This window comes from Pholis gunnellus (assembly GCF_910591455.1).
Source record: "Pholis gunnellus genome assembly, chromosome: 5".
Taxonomy (NCBI): domain Eukaryota; kingdom Metazoa; phylum Chordata; class Actinopteri; order Perciformes; family Pholidae; genus Pholis; species Pholis gunnellus.
The window spans coordinates 13,006,963-13,026,124 of NC_136531.1; the positions used below are offsets into that span (position 1 = coordinate 13,006,963).

General features: G+C 41.3%; 1 protein-coding gene across 1 annotated transcript; it reads left to right on the plus strand.

The window, feature by feature from the left end:
- The first annotated feature begins 1,493 nt into the window (after nucleotides 1-1,493).
- krt222 (keratin 222) lies at nucleotides 1,494-19,130 on the plus strand. The gene is made up of 10 exons (XM_079159527.1): nucleotides 1,494-1,755; nucleotides 1,994-2,197; nucleotides 5,557-5,639; nucleotides 7,079-7,232; nucleotides 9,625-9,912; nucleotides 12,531-12,656; nucleotides 12,957-13,177; nucleotides 14,659-14,879; nucleotides 14,964-15,066; nucleotides 17,346-19,130. The coding sequence occupies exons 2-10, from the start codon at nucleotides 2,000-2,002 to the stop codon at nucleotides 17,557-17,559; spliced, it is 1,608 nt and encodes a 535-aa protein (XP_079015653.1). The 5' UTR covers nucleotides 1,494-1,755; nucleotides 1,994-1,999; the 3' UTR covers nucleotides 17,560-19,130.
- The last annotated feature ends 32 nt before the right edge of the window (nucleotides 19,131-19,162 follow it).

Sequence of the window (19,162 nt, forward strand, 5' to 3'; positions counted from 1 at the left end):
TTTGCTCTGTAAAGACACAGTGGAGTAATGAAGAATAAAGTCGCTCTCGCTCTGTGTATGTTATCCAAGCTTCTCCTTGCTGTGTTTACATGGATGGATCGGCCACGCGTGCCTTTTAGTGCATATTTGTGAGCGTGCCCCACTGGTTAGCTCAAGGCAGTTGCTCTTCACTGTTCTCATACGCCGCTTACAGCTGATAACATCGTCCACAACTCACCTCACGGCGGCCTCGCGTTAGCGTAGCACCCACCCTCCGGTTCTCCCTTAAGTACACTGTTAGGTCTATGTTGAGAGCCGTGTGGAGACAATAGACATGTTATGAATTTCAAATTTGGCATCTTTAAAGTGAGGCTATATAACTTTTGAAAGAAGTTTTTTTTTTAATTAAAATTAAGATTAAAATTAAGAAAATGTATACGCTTTTATTTTGTGTTGTTCCACTTCAGTCTTATATGGTAAATATATATAATATATAAATATATTTTATGCTGGCTAATGTTAGCAAACTTAAGCTGAATATTGCTGTGAAGCTGACAACACTGGTTAGCAGTTAGCCCGTCAACTGAGTCAATACTTGCTCGGCAAGGTAATCGCTTCTTGCATCACTATGTGTCACAAAGGTGCGCATATAGACGTCACCTCGCTGTGCCACTTGTTGGTGTGACCTGACCCCGATGCTATATTTTAGCATTTAGCCTGGAACTTCCACTTTTACGGCAGCGGTGGTTACAAAGTCTCATATTAGTGGAATCGGAGAGTAAATTTTGTCGTAGCATAGTTTTATTCTCTGAGCCATACGATTACAGGTTTTAATTTTTGTAATTGTGGGCCGACCCATTTGTTTACATTTGGATCACAGCTTGTGCCGTCAAACATTCAATGCAATCTTCATGTCACGCCCCTAGCTTAACCAAACATACATCTTATCATAACACCTTAAATATTTACAGTACAGTATTGATATCTGTGGTGATGTCATCTGCTGGCTTTACAAGATAGTGTATATAAAAAATCCAGAGTCGCTGAAGCCATAATGTGACTCTGCTGAAACCTTAAAGTATATGGCTGAAACACAGGGAACATTATAGTATTTAGAAGATTAAACCTTTGACCCAGACAGACACAAACTCAGCTATTTTAAAACCAGACCAAGACTGTTATTGAGCAAGAGGTAACTCTGCACAAAGTGTGTATTACTTGACTTCAGATCAGTGTATAGGGACACATTAATTATAGCACATGTATTGGTAACCCCTTGTTAAAGCACCACTCAAATACACACTCACACAGGTCCTGTCACTGTGTCTCCCTGAACATTCCCTCCACAGCTTGTGTTGCTGCCTGTTTGAAAGCGGCTCAGTAATCCTGGATCTAACAGTACAAAGGGCCCCAGAGTGCTGGTGATGTAAGCACTGTGTCCAGCGCTTACCCCACTGCTCTCCCTTCTCCCACATGCTGCCTGGGGGGGGGGGGGGGGGGGGGGCAGGGAGGAACATCCCTGTTGTGGGTTACCCTGAAGACCACAGACTGTCGGTGATACCGGCAGGCAAACGGCAGCCAGTCTGCTCTGTCTCTGTGGCCTGCCGCTGATGACCTGGGACACAGTGGGAAGGAGAAAGTGTTGACCAGATCACTCTAGAGGAATGTGGCTAATCTGTAGGGAGTGGTGGATCGGTGCAGTGTGACCAGGAGAGCAGACTGAGGGACTTTTGCTGCCTTAGTGTGCTTCATTCGTATAAGGCCACGTTGCCACAAGTGAGTATCACTGGGTAAACATTTACCTGGTTAACGCCTCTGCAGCGTGTGATCTGAAATGGGTGGCGAACTGTTTGCTTTTATAACTTTGTAGGACTGTGCATGTATTCTGCAAGAAACAGAAGTCTGTCAGTCTAAATGTTATGGCCATCATAGGCAATGGCTGTGTCATTTGATGGAAATGTCAGCGCTTGGTAGTGTGTGTCGTCTGTAAACATTTGGATGTGCGCTCTCTCAGGTCTCCATGGACTTGCTGCAGGACTCCAGTCACACTATGTGGGGACTGAACGCTCGCTTGAAGGGCTTCCTGAAGCAGGTGAACAGGCTGCAGGAGGCCAACCAGCGGCTGGAGGCTCAGATAGCCGACTGGTCCGTCAGGAGCACCTCACGCTCCCGGGACTGGTCCCAGCAGGAAAACACTGTAAAGGAGCTCCGCGTTCAGGTAGGACACTGTTTGTTTCTAGAGATTTTGTAGCTATCAGGTGATCATTCAAAGTCACTCGCACTATTAAAAAGTGTTGCCAGAAAAGGATATGAAAGTGTTGCAGATTTGCTCCAAGACTATTTATATTCACGTGTAATGATTATGCTCAGATTATGTTCCCTGACTTCAGCTCAATGCCATAGTAGCCGGCAGGCAACAGAAGCAGTTGTGAAAGACAGCAGACTAGTGTTGCTGACAAATGCTTGCAACATACATTTAATTGATTAAAGCCACCATGTAATAACAACTCTTTAACACTCTTTGGAACGTTAAACCTGGGTTTGAGGCTATAAAAGTTGCTGTTGATTATTTTCAAGTTTCATGTTTTGGGTTGGGAGAATAGGCAACCTCTTCTTCGTATAGAAAACCGAGGGGATACTGAAACTCACTTGTCATCAAGCTAAAAGAAACATGTCTTAGTTCTGTAAGAAACGCTGTTCTGAAACTGAACTAAGAGCAATGAAATGCTTATTTGCGATGCGTAACTATGGGTCAAGTACGCTGCTTTGAATGATCTGTATTTTGAAAAATCCGTAAATGACCAAAATGTCAGTACTTAAAGTGTTCTGTAAGTCAATGAGGTGAGCGGTAACTCCACATCAAACAAACCTGTTGCAGAGGATTAGTAGCAGATAATGTGTGTCACTGTGTCTGGGTGAGAGCCAGACAGACGCCGGCTCTCACCCACTGAAAGAATGCCGAACACTTTATGTCACTTGTCATGGAAAAATGCAGCAGGCAACACAGACCTTCTTAAAGCAGAGCATTGCATTACAAGTAACAAAAGTCAGTCCATGGAGCAACAATACATTTAGGAGAGACAAGTCAATGAAGTAAAGATAACTGTTATGTGTGGTAGTAAGGTTTTGACAGAAGGTTTCTGACTCTACGAGGAGATTTGTAATTGAGGGGTGGTAGCAATGATGAGGCTGATGAAATTATGAAGCTGATGAATCTGGGAAGACTGAGTGGTGATGGGGAGGTGGAGGGGCGGGCGTAACAGCAGCATAAACATACTAAAGGCAGAGAGACAAGCTTATTTAAAAAGAGACAGCTGAAAGATGATAGACGAATAATGTAGTGATTGTATAGATGTGACTAGCTGATGAGAAGAGATGATGTCACAATTGACAGCCCCAGACGATGACAGCGGGAAATTATGAGTAGGAGCAGGATGTATGAGAAACAAACTACAGGCCTAAGCGTGCCAAAGAATAGGCTTCCTGACCGAACTTACACTATAGCTTCATTACTTTAAAGGCCATTCCACTTAGTAGACCATGTTAATACGAACCGGTCTGGTGATTTCACATGACTCAACATGATGGTTTTTAACTGCTCCCTTGTGTAAGAGTCACTTTCTGCATGAGTAAGTGACACTGACAGACATGTTAATAACTTGTGGCGTACCGCGTCACATAGCTCCAGAGCTTTGGCTGGCATTCGCATGACTATGAGCAAACTCTTAATAGTTTCATTGTTCAGTAATGCATAACTTATGGGATTACTTTTCTATTTATCTTCTTAAGAACTATTATGTTATTTTCAACACAGACTTAAGCTTGTAAGACAATAATATTAGATCGTGTCAGAGTGCAGATTTACTCATCACACTAGAGCTAAAAAACGAGACAGTGTATTTAGACATCTTCATCCTGTTGAGTGTGTCTTTGAGGTGTAAATGTTATGGAATATTCCATGTTATCTCTCTGGCTTCCCTTCAACATGGGTGTGTCTAGTCATAGGGTGTGCTAGCATCTTTGAGTGTGAGATAAAAGTCAAGGAGCCACCTTTTTGTAAAGAATCTAATGAATCTTGAAAGAATTGTGCTAATTGCTGCTAATGTCAAACCCATAAATACAGTTGGCTGTGTTGAAGATATTAGCTTTATTCCATGTACAGTATGTATACAGTGTTATGTACATACTGAGAGGTAATCAATGAATGTTACTTGTTACGCTTTCAACTTTCAAAAAACATTTGAATTGTAACAGCCACTTTATTGTGCTATGAACAATATTTACAAGTTCAGAGAATTGATATATTATGTAGTCTTGGTTGTGATTATCTTTTTAAAAAGAGATACTGTAATAATAATGTCAGCTAACTGAATTTTAATACAAACGTTTTTTTGTGGATTGTGCAACACCTTTGAGTCATCACAGTTTTTAAGGGAGTGGATTAATTTAGTAATACACAAGTGTTCCCTTGTTCTTCTAATTTGATCAGCTGCGGTTTAATGACACAGTAATCTAATTAAAATGGAAGGAGTATCTGTCTGTCCGTCTGTCAACCGTTCATCCGATCCTCCTCACACTTGGCGAGTGTATTGCTGAGGGCCAAAGGAAGTGCAGTGTTGACTGCGAGCTCTAGAGATCTATGGGATATATTTATTCAGAGTTTGTCATGTACACATTGTGTAGTGTATTGAGAGGGGACCGCTGGGTACAGCTCGCCTTTTGTCACTCGCTACAATACAGTGCTGCAGGGAGGACGTATTTCTTTAGGCCAAGCTGGAAGTTATCATCGCACTGCTTCCCTCGACAAAAAGCGAATCGTTTTTTCCCCCAAACTAAATACATCAACCTGTGATAACCACAGACAGACAAAAAACAAAAAAACATTAACTATGAGACGAAGATATCGGAAGTGTAAAAATGCTAACTCATACTCATAGTCATTTACGATTTTAGGACCCATTCTTGCAGCACTCTATTAACGGCCTGCTATGTAAAGCTTGCTCTTAGTCGATGTTTGTTTAAGCTTTTGCACCCAAATGATGTGTGCAGCTATGTCACGGCAGGTGTATTGGACCCAAGGAAGCGTTATGTTGAGTGTGAAGGTGTTTGGATGAATGTTTCTTGAGGAAGCCGCAAGCAGCAACACCGAAGGCCAAGCAATACGAGCGTCAAAGCTTTTATTACTACGATGGTAGAAAAAGGAGACGTCGTTGATAGCAAGCCTATTCCACCTGTTGTACTTTTTCATACAATGACAAGGCAAAATGTCCGCTGTGAAAAGGGACTTTTAGTTTATTATGTAGAGATAATGAAGTGCAAAATAAAACAATATTAATAATACAGTACCTGCATATATTGATGCAGGACATACAATTCAAAATATCACTTGTTGCTCATAAAACATTCAGTATTCAAATAAAGTCGTTTACTTTTATGTTTTCAGTCGATTTCACCCGAATGTCTCAGCCTAAACCAATTTCACTTGCATTCTCATAGAAAAAGCTGTAGAATTGCATATAGTTTTGTACTTTCCCTGATCTAAACTCATGTTATTGTATTTTTGTTTTGTTTTGTCAGGTTGGTAACCTACTGATGGAGAATGCCCAGCTGGCATTACAGTCTGACAGCATGAAGTCCAGAGCTGCTGCCATCCAGGCCAGGTCAGCTGTATTTGGCTGTAGTTTTCCTCACACTCTAACGTTAAACATATCAGGCATGAGGTCGCATCCCCAAAAAAATGTACACTCATTCACACAGTTTATGTCTAAAGTGATCAGGCACAGAGGAGGAAAATACAGATTTTAGATAGACAAGTATCATGCGAGAAGAAAACGTGTGATTGTCATTACTGGTCCATTAAGGCATCACAATATATGAAGCATAGATGTAGAACAACTACCAAACACTTCCTGTTTTCATCCTGCTGCAATGCTTTTCCAGTCGTCTGTTATCTGACTCAGGCCAGTTCCCGCTCCTGTTAGCCAACCTGCATACAAATCCAGGCCGGGCTTTGTGCCGCGTCGGCACTTTCACTTATGTATTGATGCAGAGTGACACACACACACACACACACACACACACACACACACACACACACACACACACACACACACACACACACACATACCAGCCTCAACACAAACACCCACAACACCATACCTCCGCTGTCAGCCATTAACCCCTGAAGGACAGTGGCAACCTGTTCTATTTACAGCTCTACCTGATGTGTCTCCTGACCTGCTGAGTGTGACTGTGAGACTCTGGACTCTTTTTATGACACATTTAAATGATGTCAAGGTCTTTTTCATCCTTTGGACTTGTAGTTATGATTTCTGCAACACCTTCCTTCACTGACACGCACCAAAATGGGATCTTTCAGCTAAAACCACAACCTTCAATCCATTAGTGGATACTCACTATTATCTATTATCTATTTTCCTTCCTGATACCAAGTACTGATCCTGCACCAGTGAGTTAAAAACACCAACAATAACAACAAAAATACTATATCTATTGCGTAAAAACACAATTCAATTGATGAGGATATAAATGATTGTTATAAACAAATCGTGGTATTAGCAGTTTTAATCATGTGTTATAAGCTGCTGGGAGCTAGTGTTTGGAAATTAAACAGGTCATAATATCTATTTTATATTGCCGTGCTAAACATCTCCTTGAAACAACAGTATTTATTCAGGATTCCCACCAAAAACTACATTCTACAGGATTACATTTGAACTCATCATGATAGCATCAGATTATAATTTATTCTTCGTGAAGGGAGTGACTCGTGTTGTTGTTGTTTCTGTGTAGTGTAAATGAGCTAATTATGTATATGATAAAGTGACATAGACCAAGCGTACTCCCCGGAACAATTCTACAATTATCAGCAATCCCCTTTTAAATTGAGTGAATTGAATATGTCAATACTTTCCATTGGACTTTAAACTGATAAATGGCTCTATTTGAATGAATGTAATTTCTTTGGCTTTTTTACCCTTTCTTCCCTGTGTTTATTTATGTATGTCGTGATTAAATGATTGACAATAAACACAGAATGGGGCTCAGTAAAGCCCTGTCTGTTGACGTCACCTCATAGGTGTGAGACTGAGGAGAGGAACACCGGGCGTCTGGAGCAACAGGTGTCTCTGCTCAGGGAGTCAAAGATGAAGGCGGATCAGAGCAGCACGACGCTGCAGGCAGACCTTCGGCACTCCATGTCAGATCTGCAGGAGATGCACCAGGAGTTCGAGGTCACTAAATGTGCTGCCTGCAAATGCGTGTTATGACATCTTTTTCTGTCTTTCTTTTTCCTTTTTCTAACAAAGTCATGTCTCTGCCTTTTAAACTGTGCCTGTCTATCTTCCTTTATCTTTTCATCTGTATGCATGCACGGTCTCACACTACAACCCTTTCTATTTTAAAGTGACAATAGACACGTTTTCAGTAGCTTGCATAGCATAGACGTGCTAATGCTAGTTAAAGACGTCTGTAATGATGTCTGCTAATGTTAGCTCCACAGGTTGGACCCATCGGAGCTGGCTGATGCTATGATTGGCCAGTCTGCCTAAATAACAGGACTTAGCAGAGAGTCAATTCCGCACCGTCAATAAACATCTACTAAACGGGCTTGTTTTTGCTACTGACAGGCTCAGATTGTTATTACAAGTGTCTGAAAACATTATGAAAAGTAACCTACAGAGAAATAAAATGTCTTCCTTTGTAAGCACTTTCTTTAATCGATTATTGGTAACATTAACCATCAATCCAGGCTTAACACCAACAAATATGGATTGAAGCAGAATATTTTCTTAAATAAAAACATGTTGTGAATTTAGCCATTTTTGGAAATGGTTACATGTATTTCATCTTTTATTCAATACATTTTATAGGACTGAGACAATTACAGATACAAGGATTTAGCACTATGATGTTCGTGTTTTTTTTGTTTTTGAGAGAGGAGGGGAGAAAAGGTTGAATAGAAGGTGGACTAGTGCACTCAGTGTTTTATGTTTAATAATATTTTGAATGTCCCAACGTTACAGATAAAGCTTCAAACTATTCTGTACAGCCCTAGAAAACACCCCCTTGGATGTTATTTTGCGAGAATGCAGACATACTGTTGTGCCAGCTCTGCCAGTTTGGGGAATCCTTGCATTGACTTAACCAGTTTGTTGGTAGTTTGAATCCAAGAATGGGAGTACATCTCATTAAAAAGTTGTCCGTTACATTTCTCTTTAAAAGCGTGTGTTTTAGCACATCATTAACTAGCGTTAGCTAGTTAACTAGCGTTAGCTAGTTCTATGCTACGCTAGCTACCGAAGGTTTACAGCATGTTTACACATGCTACTTTTGATATATAATCATTTCAACAGTGAATAAAGACCTACCCAGCTCTAGGAACAGTGTTGTTCCTTGATTTAATTGCTTTCTGTCTCCATTGCCCGGTGATGTGGTGGTTCACTTTTACACTGTGATCTTTATCTTTATCTTTCAACCTGTTTTCACTGCTGAATCAGTTTGACATTCTGGATAATGTCCTTCAAACACTTATTGAGGACCTTTCTGTGTGCTTTTCTCTAAAATCGCTTTTTTATTTTCCCAAAAATTAGATGCATTTTTTTCAGGGAGTGCAGTTAGTGACAGTGTGGGCTCCATGCCAGTAGCAGTGTGTGTACGTGTGTGTGTGGGTTAGCAAAGGGTCAATTACAGTGAAGGATTACATAACAGCTCTTTTAGTAGCTGCCTGCCATGGTAGTGTTGCTAAATACCAGACCAATTTACAAAAATGTGTCCCCTTTAGTCATTTAGATGCAAAATCATAGGAAAAGCTGGTTAAAAATTGTACCAAAATAAAGTACAGCTTTCCAGATCTGCGAGCGTAGCTGTTGACTCTTAATTTTGCTTTGCACAGTCCTTTTTGAAAATGCAGTGTTACGCCAGCTGACATTGCTCTTTTGCCATCTTGTTATTGGTACTAATATGATGCTAATGCTGACCAGGACAACTAGTTATATTATAGAAGAGCAGATAAAATGATAAACAGTGTGTAATGTATTGTATTTGAACAATACAGTATAAAATCACTTATCATTGTTATTACAACAGTTGAATTATAAGTAGCCTGTTGTACTTTATACTTCCAACCCTGACGCTAGTGTTGCGTCATGTGTGTGTGTGCATTTGATTTGTAAGGGATTCATTTCACAGCATCTAATGATGCCTTGTCTCTTTACTATGACCTCATCCACCCCTCCTCTCTTCCTCATTTCCTTTTTCCTGCTGACTAATACTTCCCTCCCTCACTTCAAGTGTCTTTTCCTGCATACAGACGCACACACATGCTCACTTACACACACAAATGCACACACGTAGGGCACAATAACAGATTTTTCTTTTGTCTCTTACCTCTGCATTGCGTGGACTCTCTGCCCCACACACACGCATACACACACTCACTCTTGCCCTCTTTTTCTCCTCTGCACCTATTCATCCACAAACAAGTTTCTTCTCCCTCCTTGTCTTGTTTTTCTCTTCTCACTCTTTGCATCACTCACTCTCTTTCTCACCCTTTATCTGTCTTACACTCTCCCTCTCTCTCCTTCTCTCCCCATCGTCTTGCTCCATCTGGTTGGCTGTTTGCAGGCAGCCCGGGCTCTGCAGCTGCAGCGGGCCGGCTCCTGCGATGCTCTGTTAGCGACGGCCACAGCAGCAGCAGTAGCAGGAGGGGAGGAGGAGGATGGCACAGGGATGGAGCTCACCCAGCTCCTCGACCGAATCAGAGCGCAGTGTGACCAGGGCAGACTTCCCGTCCTGGGCGAGAGACACCTTGGCCTGGGTACCGTGTCAAATCTACCCCCCGGCTTGGTCAGGCCCAGTCGCTCTGGAGCGGCAGCAGCAGCATCCAGAACACATGGAGGAGTTCTCAGGGAGGTACGCATATACTCCTGCATCTTGCATGTTTTTGTTTTTTTATGTCTCTCTTATGTTGTTCTGGCCCACTGCCAGCCAGACACACCCTCAACACCCCCCCCCCCAGGCTGTCCCATAGGCAAGGCTGAGTGATGCTTGTGCTCGGCTGGAGTTAAATGCTTAGCAGAGTGGTTGTTGACTGTGGTGAAAGGCTGTAGGTTTAGGGCTCAAGCCTTGCATGCTTGTGTATGTTATTGCCTGATTGCCTCCTCACTCACTTGTTACTGTTACACAGTATTTTACAGTATTGTGTTACAACATATGATCAGTTACTTCTCTAAGTGAATGATCCCTGATCTTCATAAAAAATGTATGAGCCAAATTACAACCTGAGTATTCTCATATATCTTGAAGATGTTTCATTGTTTATCCAGTAATAGCAGCATTTCTACTGTTGTTTTAGCCTAACTGTCCTCTTTTTTGTTATTACGGGAAAAGGCGCAGTATGGGTGCCTTTTATGATCCCAGTGTTCCTCTGCCACAGAACAATGACTTTGGTCTGACAGCGATAATAAAGTGTCTTCGCCAAGCGCTGCAAAGCAACCACAGTGCTTAAATGGAGCAGGTTTTATGAAATGCTGTTGTTCGCATGAGACCTTCTCCGTCTTCTTTTCCCCGCAAAGTAACACAGTGGTTACACAAGAGTTACACAATGCTGCAGTCAAAAGCCTGCTTGATGTCCATAATTATCATGGATGATATTTACATCTAAAAGAATGCTCTGTCTTTTTAAAAGGAAAAGTGCTGAACTATGAATATTAACATGCAATCAGCTCAATGTTATATCACAATATTAAACAAACTAAATCTGTGCTTCTCGGGAAGAGTTGCATTATTTCCTCCATGAGTTGGCAAAGTTCGGCAACAAGATAATTCAAAGGTCTTTACATAAAACATCAAAAGCATCGAGACAAAGTGCTAAATAAACACTCCACAAAAGGACATTCAGATACAATAAAAAACATAAAAAAGCCAAGAGAATAGAAAAGGAGCTAAAATAGCATAGAATAAGAATAAAGGTTACAGTGCTGTGTAAGAAATATATAATTGTTTGATTTATTATAATTCAGCAGCAAACAGAAAAGTCTTCAGCCTTGAGTTAAAAGAAGTGAGAGCAGCAGTAATCTGGGAGTTTGTTCCTGATATTGTTCTCCATGTTTAGTTTTGCAGGCACAAAATCATGTTCAGTGAACCTGTTTACACTTAAAGGTGGCCTGTGAAGTTTTTTGTACACAAAAAACAGTTATGTGTAAAAAGCATTGAGTGTATCCTTGAATGTGTTGAATGCATTTCCTTCCACATAAAATATTTGCAAAGCTGATTGCATTCTTTACATCCATGGTTGCTATAGCTTGTAGACCTCTTCACTATGCTTGTTGATGCATTGCTGTGTTTCTCAGTGTAATAGCAATGCCTGTCGACCAGTAGAACAGTGTGAAACCATTTGTAACCACTGTTGGGTCGTGCATGTGCGCCTTGAAACTTATGCACGATACACGCAAAACAGGGGCTCATAAAACATTGCTCTATAGCAACACTAGTGGTCAAAATCTACATAGAGTACCTTTATATTTTGCTCAGTTAGAATATCTCTAATGGTTTATAATATAAACTTTAAATCAGTAACAATATGTTCAGATCGAAATTGTTCTCTTTTTCCAAAATGTATCTGATTGTAATAGTTAGTTTATTAGTCAAGCTTTTATATACAAAACAAATGATAGTACAAACAAATAAGCATTGTTGCATTGTTATAGATCAAACCATCCAACAGTATAAGTTTAAATTGACATCACCTCGACTGCATTAATTAGTAAAACGCTACTTATAGTACATGTTAAGTATGTAATATAATATAAAATAATATAACATTGTGACACGAGCCATTCTGCATAATGAGTAACTTTAACTTTTGTCGGGGAGTTTAAATAATGAGTGTCTCATCCATCACTGCCTGAGATGACAGATGGGATAATAATGCCCTTTGACATTCAACTTTATGTAAGATAAGGAATCTTGTTTGCCAGTGTTGTCAGTAATGAAGAGCTGATTTCAGCCTAAATTTGCTTGTCATTTAATGTTCCTATTAATTGAAATACACTTTATGCGTTGAAACAGAAGCTAAGAACCATTGGAGTAATACATTAGAAAGAGAATAACTTGTATAACTTGAGTTATCTTCCAAAATATTGTCAGAACTGTGCTGAGACAGCTTCACTGCTTCACTGCATTTGAATGGGGCGAGGACAGAGGGTGTGAAGCGCCGAACAGCTGTACAGTGTAACCGCAGCTTGTACAGCTGTGGTTGTTACAAGCAGACACCCAGACATGGGTATGGGTGTCTGCTCTCCTGTCTGTTTACCTAAGCTGAAACACACACTACCAATAGCATCACCTGCAGCTGCTTCTCCTCTGACTTTCTGACTCAGTGCCAATGGGAAAAAAACTGCTCATACACCCACGAGGTGTATGAAGTTTACTGGGGATTAAAAGTTCAAATGAGTGTGTCTGTAGATGGTGGCAGTGGTTTTGGGGTTCTTGTACCTCTTTCAATGTCTGATCCCTGTCTCCTCACCCAGGAAGAGGCAGCGTGGACGCAGGTGAGCCTCGGCGGCGCTGCCCTGAGGGAGGCCCGGGCCGAGCTAGCTGAGGCCAGGAGGCAGTGGCACTCACTGCAGGTGGAGATTGAGACCCTACATGCCTTGGTAATAAATCACACATCATCACGTATCACCCCGGCTAACCCACCCCGGTTTAGAAAAACAGAATATGTATACATTAGTAGCTCAGAATGTAGCATTAATCAGCAGGGCCTGGGGCTTGGCCAGACCAAGCTAACAAACACAACTGACACTGTTTGTGGTGGGAAGCCAGTGAGGGATGACGCCCTTGTTTTTTATAACTATTAGACTAAGTTCTAACATAATTAGCTTCCACACGCTTAATCAAATTTAAGGATAACTGTGTAGTCATTATCCTAAAGCTCCCTGGGGTCTGTTTTTCAGGAGAAAGGCCTGGAGAGCTCCCTGCGGAACACTCAGCGGGTGTACTCCAGCCAGCTGCAGGACCTTTCCCAGGTGATCGCTGGGCTGGAGGGTGAGCTGGAGCAGGTGAGGAGCGGGCTGGCGACACAGCGCCAGCGCCACAGCCAGCTCCTCAACACCAAGATGAGGCTGGAGCGAGAGATCGGCACTTACCGACGTCTGCTGGAGCGTGAAGAGGGCAGGTTAGGGCAAGACGCCGAGAAAGGAGAGGAAACGTTAGAGGAAGCAGGAAGAAATTATTCAGTTGGCATTTTTTGTGGTTTTATTGTCAAGCAGGAAATGTTTCCCCAGAACAATGGAGCCACTTTATATTCAAAAACTGTAAAAAAATAAATAAATGAACAGGGCAGCAAATAAAGAAAAGAAAGGCTAGTATATTAATACACAATATTATATAGCAAAGTCTGAATATAAATTGCAGACTACACACACACTGACATGAGTAAGACAGAAATGTCTCCACTTCAGGGATAAGTAAACAAAATAATTACTTTTTTGTTCCTTTAGATTTAGATTTTTCGCTACAGCAGCATTTATGGTACAAATAACAGGGTATATATCTGTCAAAAAGAGAATTTCATGTGTTGAGATCTTCAGTTTGGTCAAAGTTTACTGAATTTATTACAAATTCCAGTTATCTGCACAAACAAAAAAGCATAAACGATAAGTGATAAAGACAAACCTTCTACCAGCAATTCATAGCCTAGAAATGCAGCTCTGTCTTGAATCAGACAAAATGTCTTGGTCTGGTCTCATAACTTATTTCCTGCCATCGTCAAACTGTTTTATTAGGGAATATTCCATTCTTTCGGCATGGCCTTTAATTATCGTAGACATCTCTCATTCAGCTCCTTTCCAATTTAACACATTGGCTGCATCAACCATGTGATTATCATTTTATAGTGTTTAAAGTAATTTAGTTTTATGACACATAGAGGCTACATACAGATTGGGGTGCTTTCAAATTTCTTTGGATGCTTTTCATTCAGGATTTAGCTGACTGATGTCATTGATCCAAGGAGGGACAGGACGTGGCATCTGAAATTTGCATTGTTTGTTCATATTTGAGAAGGGTGGCGACTGAGTGGGTAGAAAATGGAGGCACAAAAGGCTGTGTGACAAAAAAAAGAGACGAGACCACCCTCATACAGTGAAAACAACTCTTTCTCACTGAAGCATCTGCACACATAAAAGCTCAAAGGTTTGTGAGTTGGGTATGTCTGCAAATTAACCAAGTGAAAGGGACAAAAGATGATGCTAAAAGATCAGTGCACAATACTTTTATATCATCTTTTATCCAGAGTCCTCCTCAGGCAGTGCAAAGAGAGCTCTATGAGAGAAGGACAGAAGGAGGACGCGAGGAGGAGTAGATGGTATTTCAAGAAGATCATGAATCAACTTGTTCACTTTCACTCTTTCAGTTATCATCATGGAGGTTAGCAATGACAATGACTTCAAAGGAATACCAGCACACTGCGAGACACAAATGTTGATGGCATCAAGCCAGTGAGCCTGGGTAGACGTGTCAGACATTCCAGCAGGTTTTTCTAGGAGTTTTACAACTCTTCCCCTGGTCTTTTTAGCCCTTTTCTAGGCTCCTGCTCACCGTTGGACATAGATGTCATAATTTCCTGTACAGAATGTTGTGCCCTTCTGCCTGCAGATACATGGGCCGTAATGGGCAGCCAATGGGTTTTCGGCCCTGGAGGTTTTCCATGGAGGAGCCGACGGATACAGGGCTAGAGAACGGCTTCAGTGACCCTGCAGTTACTCCAGACGAACCCAAGTCTGAGCCCCTGCCTGAAATACCGTCACTCCTCCCAGCAGACAGCGGGCTAAAGAAAGGCATACTGCAAAGACAGCAAAGCCTTGTGATACTCACAGGTAACACACACACACACACACACACACACATACTCTTACTACAGTTATATCTTGTTAGGATTTCTCATCAATGTCTTCTCACAGAGCAAGAAAAAGATGAAGACTTGCCAATCTCCACTGTGAAGACTCAGGAGATTCTTCAGGGCAATGTGGTGCAGGAGAGTGCTGAGGGTCACGGCACCATTGAGTAAGTATTGATTGTTTTTCCCCCCACCGACATGTAGTCAGCACCTTTGGTTTAGTCCGACATATAGGCCTTTTGGAGTAGCGCGCACCAACAGAATTACTTCAGAGAGCGCTGCGCTACATTGCCTAGATTAATGCCTTTTTTGACTACGGACAACATAGTTTCTTGCGTGCTTAATCTCCTGAAACCTTCACATCTCTTAGGCTTTGACTCAATGACACGTTAGTTTACGATCACACAATCATCCATCTCATCCCCGCCCCGGCGACGTCTGGTCCAGATGACTAGACGTAAAAAGCTCTCAAAGGAATTACCATTACACGTTCAACAAGTTACGAGTCATTTAACGTTTAGTTGGCCGCACAGGTTCCCATGAGTAACTCATCATAGCGCTGCATGGGAATGTTCCACCTTTCATGGGTTGTGTTTGATGTGGAGATACAGGCCTGGTGTGGAATCTACAGGGCGTGACACCTGTTATTGTTGGACGAGACGTGGGCGGAATTCTTTGGTCATGTTTCGGGTGTTACCAGCCAAATGCAAAGATCTAAAAAGCAACACACACACACACACACACACACACACACAATACTCATGCATGATATCATAAGAGAGCTACACATGTATAGTCACTCCAACCAGAATATTTACTTTGTCTGTGAGCAGCAGATCGCAGTGTAAGTCCCTCTGTCACTTGATTGATTCTTTACTGATAGCAAGGGACATTTCATTTCTTTTAACTGAATGTTCCTTGTCTCCTTATCCTTGTCATTTCCGTCAGACAGGAAGCATTACCTTGTAAAACACTCCCATTAGTTATTGATGCTGTCAAAAGCAATAAGTTGGTCTACTACTTACTGGTAGACCAACTACGTACTACTACTAATGCTCCAGCATCAAGGCACCTATCTGTAAGTATTGATGGAACCAGTGTTAGCCAGCTGAATGTTCCCCATACCATTAAAACTACCTCACAGGCCAGTACAGTTGAAAACATTCCTAATGTGCATGTCATCGATGCTGTTTCCATCACAGCCACAGTCAAAATCTTTGGTGATATTGGAGCTGAGATTCATGGTACTAGACAATATTTTCTACTCACTGATGTCTCTTAACCCGCTGTAAAAGCCTTCAGCAGGTTATAAATGACAGCAGATGTGGTTAATTGTACCCGATGGTCAGAGCACCAACGAGAGTTCTCTGTGTGTGTGTGTGTGTGTGTGTGTGTGTGTGTGTGTGTGTGTGTGTGTGTGTGTGTGTGTGTGTGTGTATACAGGCAAGAGTGCTACACATCGTGTGTGTCCCAATTAATATGTTCACCCCAGAACAGCATTGTGGTGTTTGCTGTGGTAGTATGGACTATTAATTGTTAAAACTGTCCATTTTTTCCATTAGAAATTGAATAAATGTTAGTAACTGTGTTATGACAGAGGTCGCTCGTGGTGTCGAACCCACAGAAAAGAATTACTCGACTCTGCTTTTCACCTGTGCTATACGCAGCATTGTTTAGATTTGACAAATGTATTGTTTTGGCTGACTCTCGCTGCACTTATCAACTTTGTTTCCAGTCGCAGCATGCCGCTATTCTCAGCAAACGCACTCTAACAACCCCACTGTAGGCTACCTGCCAAGCGGCAAACAGCAGAGAGACGCTGTTAGCGAGTTAGCTAGCTGGTGAACATGGTGGAACATTTAGCAGCTAAAGAGACAGATATTTTCATCAGGCTAAAAGGAGCGTGAATTGCTCTGCGTCTGTTATCAGTTGGTCTGATTGGTTACCCTGTTCATGCAGTGACACACTTGCATATACAGGGCTTGCCTCTTCTGCACAGACAGGGTCTCTATTTATCAGACAGACATTTGGGATGTGGTTTGGTTGACAATGATCCTAGGTCCTGATCCTCAGTTAGTCAGTGCCAGACTGGTTGCATGTTGTGCACTTTCTGTGATATAGCTTCTATACCAAGTCACATCTAAGGAAATTTAAATGTTCTCTCTTACTGCCCCCTGGTGTTACTGTTCAACCAGGTGCATTAAGCATAAATGAATGACTGAAAGGATTTTAAAATAGTTTTGTAACACAGTACCATTGAAGTGGCCCATTCCACATGGGATTACATGACACACAAAAATACTTTCGAGAAACAAATGTACTGCCGGCAGTTGACATCCACATTCAAATGAAAGATACAGAACATATTTGACACATAAACCGGATAGAGACCGAAAACATTAACATCACCTTTTATTGCCACGGCTTCGAACCTATGTCCTTCCAGGACCGAGAAGATTGACAAGGTGATCAAGCAGTGGGAGGGCTCTTTCTTCAGAGGGAATCCCAAGCTGAGGAAGAAGTCGGTGTCACTGCGCTTCGATCTGCACATGGCCGCAGCAGACGAGGGGTGTGCCCAGACTAAACAGGACAGCCTCCCCGACGTGGAGGTGTGTCTGATCATGAAGAGATCTCGCAGCATCCCAACCATCACACAGTGACTCTAACTGGTTCGCCAGACTCAACACTGCATTGCAGTTGTTTGTGGAAACCATGGTGAGTTACAGAAATAGCAGCTGGGTCATTGACATCTAGGATATTACCATCCATCGCCACCATACCTAATATGTATTTTTAAATCAACATTGCTGACGACTGAATCTGAAATTGTTCTCATCAAATCTGGACTCATAAGCATTTTGGGCTATTTTTATAGTGTCAGAAAACCATCATCAAATATATCAGACCAACATCCATTACCTGACAGAGGAAAGCAATTTTAATATTTAAACATATTTCTTCATCATCACTCTAGATGAAGAAAAGTGTCCCTCAATACTGTGATTGTTTCAGTATGAGGTCACTGGACAAAAGAGATTATATCGACCGTATGACTCTGTTTAACTCATTCTAATCAACACTTGGCCCAGGTGGCTGAGTTCACAGGTGGATGCAGATAATTGGAGGTGTGGAGCCACAGATAACCATGAGCTGCTGTGAACTATCTAAAGGTGGATTATTTTGCATTTTTTCTTTAAGAAACTGTACACACATGATCAGGGGGAGAAGGGTGCAGAAAAAATGAGATGATTGTGGGTTTTTGTTTTAGTAATTGAATGTTATCTCTTCAGTTATCACTTAATTTCTGCTATCACAATCCATTAGCAGCTCCGAGCTTCACCATATTCTGCATCTCAACAGAAAGCAGAACTGCAGTAAACATAAAGTAAAAGTTTTTTTACACCTTTTACTTTACTGTGCAACATATGGCTATTATTAGCCATATGTTTAAAGAACATCATCTTATATTCTTTGTGTGCTGTTAGTTATTAATGGTAAATTGAATTGTAACAATTCAATAAACCTATATTACTTTAACATGTTGTTGGGAAGTCAAGTCATGATGCTGAAGAGGGTCAGGCTTTTTAAAAAGTAAAGCATATTGTTCCGCACTCCCCCCTTCCCACTCTAATCATTTCCCTACAGTTCACACGCAGCACTTATAAGAACATCAGCACTGAGAGATTCCTTGATTGTGTGTATATTGAAGGTATTTCGTCATTGAAGTTCATTCCTTTTGTGGAGAAAAAAAAGAAATCTTACAACTCATGCTGATAATGTAGCTTCATTTTACGATGCATTATCGCAAAACAACAACAACAAAACAGCTCACTGTGATCTTAACAGCAGTGAGGCTCTTAACGCTCACCATGTGTCTCAGAGAATTTAGATTCCCTGCCTCAACCAGAGGAGGGCAGTATTTGTAAATAGATAACTCTGTAGTCAATGCTCAACTCGGGTTGTGTAGCACATGCTATCTGTTACACCTTAGATTAAGAGTTTTTATGCTAAATTTTGAGTTGGCACCAAAGATATTAAAAATAAGAAAAGGACCATAGTGAATTGCATTTGGGTGCCTCAGAATATATTATATTTAAAGATATTATCTATGCAGTTCTGTGCTTGATTTTGCTTTGCTTCATGAAGCACACTTCATTTTGGGAGCTCTGTAACTTCAGAATGAAGAATTATGCTTTTATCTAACACTTTATCATTTAAAATAAAAATAAAAAAGTGACTGTTGTGTTTTCTTTCTTTCATGTA